Here is a 13,263-nt window from a genome sequence, read left to right on the forward strand (position 1 = left end):
GTCTCCTGTTGGTGCTGTAGGCCCCCTCTCTCAGCCCTCTCTTCATTCCCTTTACTGTTGCTTGGACAGCTGCCCTGTTGTCCCTCACCCACACATAAATCATCCAATGTCTAATAAGCATAGTAGTCAATGGTAGTCTTGTATCAAATGTGCACATAAAGTGGTGTTATAAGATTTGATTGAATGGCCATGATGGATGTCCTGTGATTCTGTGGTGTGACGTTAGATGTAGTTACTGTACTACATTCATCCCTGACATTATCCATCTTCATGATGCTTCCTGATCTTAGAATTGTTAGAGTAATTTTGTATGCCCAGATGAGCTGACATGTTTTTCTCTGTCCCTCTCTTCCCTTTTCTTTCTCTCACTATTCCCTCTCTCTCCCTGTCCCCCTTGCTTTCTCTCACTATTCCCTCTCTCTCTCCCTGTCCCCATTGCTTTCTCTCACTATTCCCTCTCTCTCTCTCCCTTTCCCCCTTCCTTTCTCTCACTATTCCTTCTCTCTCTCCCTGTCCCCCTTGCTTTCTCTCACTATTCCCTCTCTCTCCCTGTCCCCCTTGCTTTCTCTCACTATTCCCTCTCTCTCTCTCCCTGTCCCCTTTGCTTTCTCTCACTATTCCCTCTCTCTCTCTCCCTGTCCCTCTTGCTTTCTCTCACTATTCCCTCTCTCTCTCTCCCTGTCCCCCTTGCTTTCTCTCACTATTCACTCTCTCTCTCTCCCTGTCCCCCTTGCTTTCTCTCACAATTCCCTCTCTCTCTCTCCCTGTCCCCCTTGCTTTCTCTCACTATTCACTCTCTCTCTCTCCCTGTCCCCCTTGCTTTCTCTCACTATTCCCTCTCTCTCCCTGCCCCCCTTGCTTTCTCTCACTATTCCCTCTCTCTCCCTGTCCCCCTTGCTTTCTCTCACTATTCCTCTCTCTCTCTCCCTGTCCCCCTTGCTTTCTCTCACTATTCCCTCTCTCTCTCCCTGTCCCCCTTGCTTTCTCTCACTATTCACTCTCTCTCTCTCCCTGTCCCCCTTGCTTTCTCTCACTATTCACTCTCTCTCTCTCCCTGTCCCCCTTGCTTTCTCTCACTATTCCCTCTCTCTCTCTCCCTGTCCCCCTTGCTTTCTCTCACTATTCCCTCTCTCTCTCTCCCTGTCCCCCTTGCTTTCTCTCACTATTCCCTCTCTCTCTCTCCCTGTCCCCCTTGCTTTCTCTCACTATTCCCTCTCTCTCTCTCCCTGTCCCCCTGCTTTCTCTCACTATTCACTCTCTCTCTCTCCCTGTCCCCCTTGCTTTCTCTCACTACTCTCTCTCTCTCTCTCCCTGTCACCCTTGCTTTCTCTCACTATTCCCTCTCTCTCTCTCCCTGTCCTCCTTGCTTTCTCTCACTATTCACTCTCTCTCTCTCCCTGTCCCCCTTGCTTTCTCTCTCTCCCCTCTTTCTTCCCCTCTCCCTCTGTCTGTTCCCACCCTCTCTTTTTCTTATATTTGTCTCTCCTCTTTCTCACTACCCCCATTTCCCCTCTCTCTGTCTCTATCCCCCTTTCTCTTCCTGCCCCCCCCCTTTCCCTACCCAGCTGACCTTCACGGAGGCCATGAGGAACAAGGCACGCCTGTCGATCACAGGCAGTGTGGGGGAGAATGGGCGCGTCCTGACACCCGACTGTCCCAAAGCGGTCCACTCGGGCCCCTCACTCCGCCAGAGCTCCGGCCTGGCCTTGGTCTCCTCTGAGCTCCCGTGAAAACCAAAAACCTTCCAAGTGCCTTAAAAATGACCAACCCACAACCACCATATACCACAAAGACACAGGACAAACACCACCCAAACCGGACACCACCACCAGTGTGTGGGCAGACAGGGACTAACTAACATTGTGTAAGTTTTTTTAATACAGCAGAAATTGGGACTTTGCCATTTGAGTATGTAGTGAATCTGTGGCCATTTTGGATGGAGTTCTGTGGAAAAGTACAATCTGTATTTTTACTGTGTGGCCAAGTGAGGGCTATTTGTAATCAAGCTGCCATTTTTGGGTGCAGAGGTGGAGATTGCATCTGAGATGTTCCACTGAAGACCCTGTGCCAACTTATCATTGCGATCACTGGCGAAGAGCAGGAGGAATTGAAACGTGTAACTGTGGATCATTGGGTTGCTGACTGAATTGGCAAACTGAATTACAATCAAGATTGTTTTCCAAATGTGGACAATTGTTACCAGACGAGAGCAGTGTTGAAAACACAACTGTCAGACAACAATCTCACTGAATATCAATATCTGACATCATGTGGAGGAGTGTCTCCCGTTGTCATCATGGAGATAAAAACTATCATTATTAATAAACTACAATAACTATATTGATAATACATATAAGATAAATAAACTGTGAAGATTTAGTAAATATGTATATTCTGTGAAGACGAAGCTAAAGAAAAAAAATGTTCTGTACATAGAAGAGACTGTATAACATTGCTTGCTTTTTAAACAGATGTAAATAGCTGATTCAGTAGTGGACAGAGGGCAGTTCTCTTTTTGTAACCATCTTTAAATAAATAATTCATCGCAATAATGGATAAGACGACTAAGACGACGTTGTTGAAAAAGGAGAGACATTGAGACAGCGTTTTATTCCTTCAACGTTCAGTTCAGAGCGTCATGTTCCATGGGCATAGTATCAACTCTGCCCATCTAGATACCTGTTCTCTACATATTAATATATTCAGCGATGAATGTTAATTAGTCCCATCCTCATCCTCTAGCCACACCCCACACTGTGCAGTCATAGACCAGAAGTGGCTGATAGACTGAATTTTATGTTTAAATGCTTTACTTGCGTTTCCACTAGAAAACAAACAATATTTTTTGTGTCGTTTGTTCTATTTTTTGTAACGATCAATTACATTTAAAATGACTCTCCGTCTCCTGATTTTTCAATGTTCGCGGCTGTTGAACGTCTTATCTGGATAGATATTTTAGATAATTGTGTAAGGAGAGAATAATGCATTTTTTTTATGTGAAATGAGAAATGCAATTGTTTTCCTCATTGCTGTATTATTTCACTAGTCAAAGCTTATATAAACAGTATTTATTGAGTAAAAAAGAAGACGAAGAAGAATATTTGTATTATTAAGCCATGGTCAAAGCTTTGGCCCTCTTGGTCCCTAACACTGTGGATCCTCAGTAGAAAAATCTATGGTCTACTTCCTGTCATTGAAGTTATTAGTGTGCAGTGGAGGTTTCAACACATGGCCAATGGAAGGACAACCTCTAGGCCCGTGGGCAGCAATAGGACTCTGACTTTTACTGTGTCATCCTTTTGTCTCTTTCATTTTCAACTTTTCTGCCCCAAAACCTGTTTCTGCTATTGTTGTTGTCGGACAAATATGTGCAATGTTATCAATGTTTTCAATTGCTGCCTCTGTCTTTTGCCCTTACACACATTCACATACACGTCCACATACATGCACACATAGTAGTGGTTGTAGCTTGTATGGCTGCCTGGGCGAACCTCCACTGCAGCCCCCCTCTGTCATTTTTATTCAGACATTTGTAACACAAATAAATAATCAAAACATTTAAAAAATATATACAAAACAAGACTCATAAATATCAAAAAGAAGTAACAAAGACAAATAGAAACAAATGGCAAGATGCCACCATGGGCACCTACCCTATACCTAAATCCGCCACTGTGTACACGACACGTACAGAGGAGGCTGGTGAGAGGAGGTATAGGAGGACGGGCTCATTGTAATGGCTGAATGGAATCAATTAAACAGTATCAAACACATTAAACACATGGAAACCACATGATTGACTCTGTTCCATTGATTCCATTACAGCCCGTCCTCCTATAGCTTCTCTCACCAGCCTCTTCTGGTACACGCGCACACACACACACACACACACACACCGGATGGACCTTGTTGCTTTGATAGAATAAACCAGCTAAAATATTTTAGGCCATGCTTTTTGGTTCTGCCATATGTCTGTAAAATTCAAATGGTATCCTATTTTGGTTTCAATTGTACATCTTTATTTTGATCATTTTTTTAGTAAAAAGTTAATCCAAAGGATTTGTCACTGTGTTTTTATTGTGGACAGGTGTGAGAGGGATCTGTGTTAATTCATGAACTTACTTGAGTGTGTTTGTGAGATATTTTTTTTTAGATATAACCCACTCACAGGCTGGAATTCAATCAATTGTCAACTGTTGGGGAGAGTATTATATTTAAAAGGTGTATTCCTGAATAATGAATGACGTTTTTACAATAATAATGCAATATGTTCCATTTACTTTAACTAATATTTGTGTTCAACTGGTAATAAGATGCACCCAGTCTAATGTAAAGGCTTTATGTCATTTCTAACCAATGTTTAATGATCACGCTCATGTCATGCTTACATAAGATACTAAAGCTGTCAAATCCACAAGCAGCTCCCGGCATTAAACCTAAAGCAGACATTACCATTGGTCGCATTAAGATAAATACCATGCAGCCTTGATTACAAGTTCAAACACTGAAATGTGAGATGTAATCTAGACCTCTATTAGGATGATAGAAATCCTCATTATTTTGTTGAATCATATTCAATTTGAGCGTCATTATTTCTATATATCCTTCACTTTGTCATTCTGAACTTCCAACACGAGTGGGATGGGTGTGGCTTCTTGACAATGATCAAGAGCAGTTGCTCAGCGATTTGACAGCTCCAACGCAGTCACACCTCTGACAATGTCAAAACATAAGTGTTGACTATCTCCAGTTAACGCTTCATCTGATTGAATCTAGGCCTTAGGCCCCATTCACACTCAAGTTGTTCAACTGATATAAAACGCATTCGGCTCATCAGTTATACAACGCATCACTAAATTATCTGTTGTATCAGTTTTGTATCACAAAAATATCATTTGTATCAAACCTATTGTGTCAAATGCATTGTGCATCCTGAGTGTGTACGGGGCCTTACATTTGATATCCTCCTAACAGAGCAGTGCCTCAGCCTCGGACACTATGAACCGACCACCAACATGACAGATGGTCCAAGACAAGGTGCTGAAACCATCAGGTGAATGCTGCAGTGATGGAACAAAGCCTCATTTACACCTAAGCAAAATGGCTACCCTTCATAGTTGCGACAAATTATAGGTTGAGTTCCCCTGCACAGACGTTGCATGCATCAACTAGTGGTTGCGTGACACGTCATCGACTGTGTTATTGATTGACAGATTCCTATAGAATATGATGATTAGCTGATACATAAAAAATATCTATCCAGGATTTGTAAAAATGTGTGGCCCAGCATCGTCCGGGTTAGGGGGGGGTTTGGCCTGGCTAGGCCGTCATTGTAAATAAGAATTTGTTCTTTACTGACTTGCCTAGTTAAATAAATAAATACAAATAAAATGAATGAATTAAATATGTCCGGCCTGGGCAGAGGAAAGAGCCCATAGACTTTGGGGCTGCACAAAATGCAAGTATGCAGAATGGCCATTTTGCGTAGCTAATTGAGTTATTGTGTTGCATACGGTATATATTAGACCAACCCTGCTCATGTTCAGCCTTGACCTTCCACTCCATATTACGGTCAAACCTTGGTCGTGCTCGCACTAAAACACTGTGTACAGCTCTACTATAGCTACTAGCGATGTAAACAGGGACGCAGAGCAGGCTGCGGTGGCTGTAGGCAGTTGAGGAACTCAACGTGTGGAGCCAAGGGGACAGGACGTTTGTAAGACAGAAGTGACAGCATACACTACATGACCTGCTCGTCGAACATCTCATTCCAAAATCATGGGAATGTATATGGAGTTGGACCCACTTTGCCTCTACTCTTCTGGGAAGACTTTCCATTATATATTGGAAAATTGCTGCAGGGATATGATTCGGTCGGGCACGGATGTTGGGCGATTAGGCCTAGCTCGCAGTCAGCACTCCAATTCATCCCAAAGGTGTTTGATGGAGTTGAGGTCAGTGCTCTGTGCAGGCCAGTCAAGTTCTTCCAAATTGATCTCAACAAACCATTCCTGTATGGACCTTTCTTTGTTCATGGGGGCATTGTCATGCTGAAACAGGAAAACCCAAACCTTCCCCAAACTGTTGCCAGGAAGTTGGAAGCACAGAATCATATATATGTATATATATATATATATATATATATATATATATATATATATATATCTAGGATATCATTGCATGCTGTAGCGTTAAGAATTCCCTTCACTGGAACTAAGGGACCTAGCCCGAACCATGAAAACCACAAGACCAATATTCCTCCTCCGCCAAACATTACAGTCGACACTATGCTTTCGGGCAGGTATCGTTCTCCTGGTATCCAACAAACCCAGATTTATCCGTGGGACTGCCAGTTGATGAAGCATGATTCATCACTCCAGCGTACGTGTTTCCACAGCTTGAGTCCAATGGAGGCTAGCTTTACACCAATCCAGCCAATGCTTGGCATCGCTCATGGTGATCTTAGGCTTGTGTGTGGCTGCTTGGCCATGGAAACCCATTTCATGAAGCTCCCGAAGAACAGTTATTGTGCTGACGTTGCTTCCAGAGGCAGTTTAAAACTCGGTAGTGAGTGGACAGGCAATTTTTACATGCTACGCACTTCAGCACTTGGCGGTCCCGTTCTGTGAGCTTGTGTGACCTACCACTTCGAAGATGAGCCATTGATGCTCCTAGACATTTCAAATTCACAATAACAGCTCTTACATTTGACCGGGGCAGCTCTAGCATGGCAGAAATTTGACAAACTGACTTGTTGGAAAGGTGGCATCCTATGACGGTGCCACGTTGAAAGTCACTGAGCTCTTCAGTAAGGCCATTCTACTGCCAATGTTCGTCTATGGAGATTGCATGGCTGTGTGCTTGATTTTATACACCTGTAAGCAACGGGTGTGGCTGAAATAGCCGAATCCACTCATTTGAAGGGTTGTCCACATACTTTTATATATAGTGTATGTCAAAAAGGGGAGACAGCAGGGATCTGACCTTCAGGGGAATAAAATATAAGATCAAGCTGCCCAAATCGAGCTGCCCAACCTTGGTCACATCCTCACTGAGAGTCAACACGAGTAGGGAAAAGGGAGGGATATAGGAGGGATGCTGTAGGCAGACATTGATTTGGCAGGGATGAGTCCTTGGTGTATAAAAGGCTGTGACCCCAACCAGGTGTCTGATATCATATTGCAGCTAGGTAGATATTTGTTGAAATTCATCATTAGTTCATCCTCTTTGTGGACCCCATAGTAAAGTCATTAAACACAAAGTGAAAGAGAGCGACCCGGCTCTACTTATTTGCTTACCTGTGAACCATTGACACTGCCCTTGTTAGTGGGGAGTAAGGCAGCACAACAGTTAACACACACAGGGAACTGTATTTACACACACTGGGAAAGATGAACATGGAGATCCACTGGGCACACACTGGTTGAATCAACATTGTTTCCATGCTTTTCAATGAAATAACGTTGAACCAATGTGAAATGGACGTTGACTCGACCTCTGTGCCCAGGGGGATGTACATGGGGATGTACATGGTGATGGTTTTGTAATACAGAAATTAAGGGAATAATTAATTTACACATTGAAAATACATTTTACAATCGGCATTGTTTGAATTTACAACTTGAATTACTGAACAGAACAAGTAATTAGATGATTGCCGCCAGCCAGCAGCCTAAATATCAGCATTGCGACACCGTGTATAGCTTTGTGAAATGTTAGGATTAACATGATAAATTTGTACCAAATAGGCCTACCAATAAACAATTATCCATTATCTAAAGCAAAGATATATGCTACATGCCCTGGCACCACAGAAAGCTTATCACCTATTTGTTAGGCAGATGCATAAACATGTCGCAATTTTGTCTTCATGGACAGCAATCTGTAGTACATACTTTTGGGGGGGAGGGTAGATCAGCTTTAATATTGCAGATAGATTGTGGCTTCTATCAGTGTTATCATCTTCATCATTTCCAATCCCGCATATATCTTTTGTAAATATATATATACACTAACGTTCAAAAGTTTGGGGTCACTTAGAAATGTCCTTGTTTTTGAAAGAAAAGCACATTTTTTTGTCCATTAAAATTCAAATTGTTTGTAGGGTCAATTTAGAAATGGCCTTGCATTTTTGAAACTGGAAAAGCACAGGGCCTTAAGGTTTTTGTCCATTAAAATAAACATCAAATTGACTGTTTTCAGAAATAAAGTGTTTTGGACAGTGACATTGTTAGGTCATGTTTTGAAGTGACAATCTGCTGTGTACAGGAAATGGCGTTTTGGACAGTGAGCCATGTTTGAATACTGTTTTGGAACAAGCCCTCTGCTGTGTACAGGGCCTTAAGGTCACCGTTTTGGACAGTGAGCCAGCCCTCTGCTGTGTACAGGGCCTTAAGGTCACCGTTTTGGACAGTGAGCCAGCCCTCTGCTGTGTACATGGCTTTATGGGATTAAGGGATTAAAATTAAAATGGCACCCGAAGAAATGGCAGCAGTTTTACGGGCGCCCAACCAATTGTGCTATTATATGTTTTTTCCACCATAATTTGCAAATAAATTCATAAAAAATCCTACAATTTGATTTTCTGGATTTTGTTTCTCATTTTGTCTGTCATGGTTGAAGTGTACCTTTGATGAAAATTACAGGCCTCTCTCATCTTTTTAAGTGGGGGAACTTGCACAATTGGTCACTGACTAAATACTTTTTTGTCCCACTGTACATGTGAGATGAGTAAGGTAGGGTATGTAAACATTATATAAACTGCCATTGTTTAAAGTGACTAGTGATACAATTATTACATCAAATTTTTAACTATTAAAGTGGCTAGAGATTTGAGTCAGTATGTTGGCAGCAGCCACTCAATGTTAGGGATGGCTGTTTAACAGTCTGATGGCCTTGAGATAGAAGCTGTTTTTCAGTCTCTCGGTCCCAGCTTGACGCACCTGTATTGACCTCGCCTTCTGGATGATAGCGGGGTGAACAGGCAGTGGCTTGGGTGGTTGTTGTCCTTGATGATATTTTTGGCCTTCTTGTGACATCGGGTGGTGTAGGTGTCCTGGAGGGCAGGTAGTTTGCCCCCGGTGATGCGTTGTGCAGACCTCACTACCCTCTGGAGAGCATTACGGAGAGCATTATGCCCTTTGAGTCAAGTTCCACACTGCAGTAATGGCATTCCCAGCTTCCATGGCCACAGACAGAGCTGTGTTCTTCTCTGCCTTGTTTGGAGAATCCAATATATCTCTGCAGCTTGGGCTCCCTTTATCCCGCCTCCCACTGCCCTGTCAGTGCCAAGAATCGGCCCGACGGTTGCGCTAAAAACTATGCCGCTTATAGCCCCTGCTCCAAGTGCTCCCCCAACCACCTCTACACCTGTTCCTGCCCCCGATACCTCTGTTCCTGCCCCTGTTACACCTGCTGCAGACCCAGCTGATCCAATTTGACCTACGCTCCAGACTGTAGTGCTCATACTGTATCCTTATCTGCATTGACAGACAATTTGATACATTTGCACATTTGACATGCTACTCCTACTACAGCTAAAACCAACCAATTTAACCATGGATGCAGCAGGTTTAGTTGGAGAAGGAAATTCTCCAACTAAACCTGCTGCATCCATGGTTAAATTGGTTCCAATGCACTTAGGAGTTCAGCCAACAGGACATCTGGAAAGGTTGGCGCTACTGTCACGCTAAGCAGTACTCTGAGTAATCCTCCGGTGCTAACACCTGACAGTAGTCTCAATGCCCTATTTCGGACCCTTTCCCTGGCTCGCTTCTTGCTCTCTGACATTTCCTCTTTCTCTCCTACTTCCTGCAAGTCACTCATTATTTTCCCCACCTCTTACTCTATTGCCTTGGCCATTATCTCGAGATTTCATTTGTGTAGTGACACATTGCAAATAGTCTGGGTAGCCATTTGATTATCTGTTCAGGAGTCTTATGGCTTGGGGTTAAAAGCTGTTGAGAAGTATTTTTGTCCTAGACTTGGCGCTCCGGTACCGCTTGCAATGCGGTAGCAGAGAGAACAGTCTATAACTGGGGTGGCTGGGGTCGTTAACCATTTTTAGGGCTTTCCTCTGACACCGCTTGGTGTAGAGATCCTGGATGGCAGGCAGCTTAGCCCCAGTGATGTACTGGTCCATACACACTACCCTCTGTAGTGCCTTGTGGTCGGAGGCCGAGCAATTGCCGTACCAGGCAGTGATGCAACCAGTCATATGCTCTTGATGTTGCAGCTGTAGAACCTTTTGAGGATCTGAGGACCCATGCGAAATACTTTCAGTCTCCTGAGTGGGAATAGGTTTTGTTGTGCCCTCTTCGTGACTGTCTTGGTGTGTTTGGACCATTCTAGTTGGTTGGTGATGTGGACACCAAGGAACTTGAAGCTCTCAACCTGCTCCACTACAGCCCCATCGATAAGAATGGTGTCATGCTCGGGCCTCCTTTTCCTATTTTACTTGATGTTAGATGGTTCCTCATCCTGAAAGTAGTCTATGGGCCAAGAGAAACTGTCATCCATGGTGATGGGGGCATGTAAGCATGTTATTTTATTTATATGGCCAAATCACCTTTAAGTAACATCAATCCAAATATGTATGTGATTTGAATTGATTTCAGGTGATTTGGACATTTAAAAAATTACATGCGCAGTTAGCTGAAGTTTGTAGTGGCTTTTTAAAGAAAACTGAACCATGGATTACAGTTTCTCCAGGCCCATAAACTACTTTCAAGGGACGAACAATCTTTTTAAATTTTATTTTACCTTTATTTAACTAGGCAAGTCAGTTAAGAACAAATTCTTATTTTCAATGACAGCCTAGTGGGTTAACTGCCTGTTCAGGGGCAGAATGACAGATTTGTACCTTGTCAGCTCGGGGGTTTGAACTTACAACCTTCCGGTTACTAGTCCAACACTCTAACCACTAGGCTACCCTGCCGCCCCATCAAGTTGTAAAATAGTGGACTACTCCTTTAATACATGTCACGACTTCCACCGAAGTCAGTCCCTCTCCTTGTTCAGGTGGTGTTCGGTGGTCGACGTCGCCGACCTTCAAGCCATCAATGATCCATTTTTCATTTTGTCTTGTCTTCCTACACACCTGGTTCCAATCCCATTCATTACATGTTGTGTATTTAATCCTCTGTTGCCCCTCATGTCCTTGTCAGAGATTGTTTGTTGTATGTAGGTGTGTTATTCTTTTTGGTGTGCGATGGGTTTTGCACCCTATTATGTTATTTTTGTATACTTTGGTTTTCTGAGTATTTTTTGAATGTTTATTAAACAGCTCCGTTTTTACCAAGTTCATTCTCCTGCGCCTGACTTCCCTGTCACCAGCACGCACCGCATTACAGAATCTCTAACCACACTATGGAGTCAGAAGGAGATTATTTTATGTCTCCCCAGCCTGGTGAGCCCTGTGGCAGATGCACGCACCAGGCTGCCCATACGTCTCCTCCCTCCAGTGATGATCCATGGCAAGAAGCCTCCAGCGATGATCCATGGCACGAAGCCTCCAATGATGATCAATGGCACAAAGCCTCCAGTGATGATCCATGCCAAGAAGCCCCCAGTGATGATTCTTGGCACAAAGCCTCCAGTGATGATCCATGGCACGAAGCCTCCAGTGATGATCCATGGCAAGAAGCCTCCAGTGATGATCCATGGCACGAAGCCTCCAGTCATGATCCATGGCACGAAGCCTCCAGTGATGATCCATGGCACGAAGCCTCCAGTGATGATCCATGGCACGAAGCCTCCAGTGATGATCCATGGCACGAAGCCTCTAGTGATGATCCATGGCAAGAAGCCTCCAGTGATGATCCATGGCACGAAGCCTTCAGTGATGATCCATGGCACGAAGCCTCCAGTGATGAACCTTGGCAAGAAGCCTCCAGTGAGGATCCATGGCAAGAAGCCTCCAGCGATGATCCATGGCACGAAGCCTCCAGTGAGGAGTCAAGGCACGAAGCATCCAACGACGGTCTCCAGTCCTGAGCCTCCAGCGACGGCCCCCAGCGACTGTCCCCAGTCCGGAGCCCCCAGCGACGGTCTCCAGTCCGGGGTCCCAGCGACGGTGCCCAGTCCGGGGCCTGCCACCTAAGTGGGGTGAGCCAGTAGTAGAGCTGCGTCCCGCACCTGAGCTGCCACTGCGGCTAGATGCCCAACCAGACCCTCCCCTATATGTTTAGGTTTTGTGGCCGGAGTCCGCAGCTTTGGGGGGTTCTGTCAAGCCCTGACCTTAGAGATCCTGTTTATGTCTCTATTTTGGTTTGGTCAGGGTGTGAGTTGGGGTGGGTATTCTATATTCTATTATTTGTATTTCTATGCTTTGGCCGGGTAGGGTTCTCAATCAGGGACAGCTGTCTATCGTTGTCTCTGATTGAGAACCATACTTAGATAGCCCTTTTTCCACCTGTCTTTGTGGGAAGTTGACTTTTGTTTATGGCACATAGCCTGTAGCTTCACGGTTTGTTTTGTAGTGTTTATTGTTTTGTTCGGCGCATTTTTCAAATAAAAATAATATGTACACTCACCACGCTGCACCTTGGTCCAGTTCTTTCAACGGCCGTGACACAATGCCTGTTCACCCGGCTACCATCCAGAAGGCGAGGTCAGTATAGTTGCATCAAAGCTGGGCCCGAGAGACTGAAAAACAGCTTCTATATCAAGGCCATCAGACTGTTACACAGCCATCACTAACACAGAGAGGCTGCTGCCTACATACAGACTTGAAATTATTGGTCACTTTAATAAATGGATCACTAGTCACTTTAATAATGCCACTTTAATAAATTGTTTATAAATCTTGCATTACCCATCTCATATGAATATATTGTATTTTATACCATCTATTGCATCTTGCATATGCCTCTCTGTCATTGCTCATCCATATATTTATATGTAGATTTTTTTTATTCCAGAATCTGCTTGATGGGGGGGGTTGCCTGTTTTTTTTTGTTATTTTGGCATTAATACCTGTCACATATCAGTTTGCAAGCAATGTAAAAAAACATGTATATCATATTTTTAAAGTCGCATACAAACATGGTCTCTTTTTTGGTTTCTTGAGTAAGGCAGTTCCAGTGCCTTCTCTGGTGGTGGGGCCAGCCAGCAGAAAATATGTTGTACTATGATTGGCTCAGTGTTCTGTCACTCATGGGGACACTACGTCACCGCCAAATCTAAGGGTTGAAAATTCTAGCCCCTTGGGTGCTGCCATAGAGTTACATTATAAGTACCCATCCAAGAAGGCTCAAGGTAATT

The 13,263-nt window shown here is 43.9% G+C and overlaps 1 protein-coding gene across 2 annotated transcripts in view; it reads left to right on the forward strand.

The window, feature by feature from the left end:
- Positions 1–4,050, forward strand: part of LOC118370570 (glutamate receptor 4-like) — a 217,932-nt gene extending 213,882 nt beyond the window's left edge. For both annotated transcript variants that reach the window (XM_052529696.1, XM_052529694.1), the window contains exon 16: positions 1,566–4,050. In XM_052529696.1, coding sequence (XP_052385656.1) covers positions 1,566–1,730 — 165 coding nt within the window. In that variant the 3' untranslated portion in view covers positions 1,731–4,050. The remainder of the gene's footprint in view (positions 1–1,565) is intronic.
- Positions 4,051–13,263: the final 9,213 nt, after the last annotated feature.

The sequence above is a fragment of the Oncorhynchus keta genome, chromosome 11 (genome assembly GCF_023373465.1).
Source record: "Oncorhynchus keta strain PuntledgeMale-10-30-2019 chromosome 11, Oket_V2, whole genome shotgun sequence".
NCBI classification, from domain to species: domain Eukaryota; kingdom Metazoa; phylum Chordata; class Actinopteri; order Salmoniformes; family Salmonidae; genus Oncorhynchus; species Oncorhynchus keta.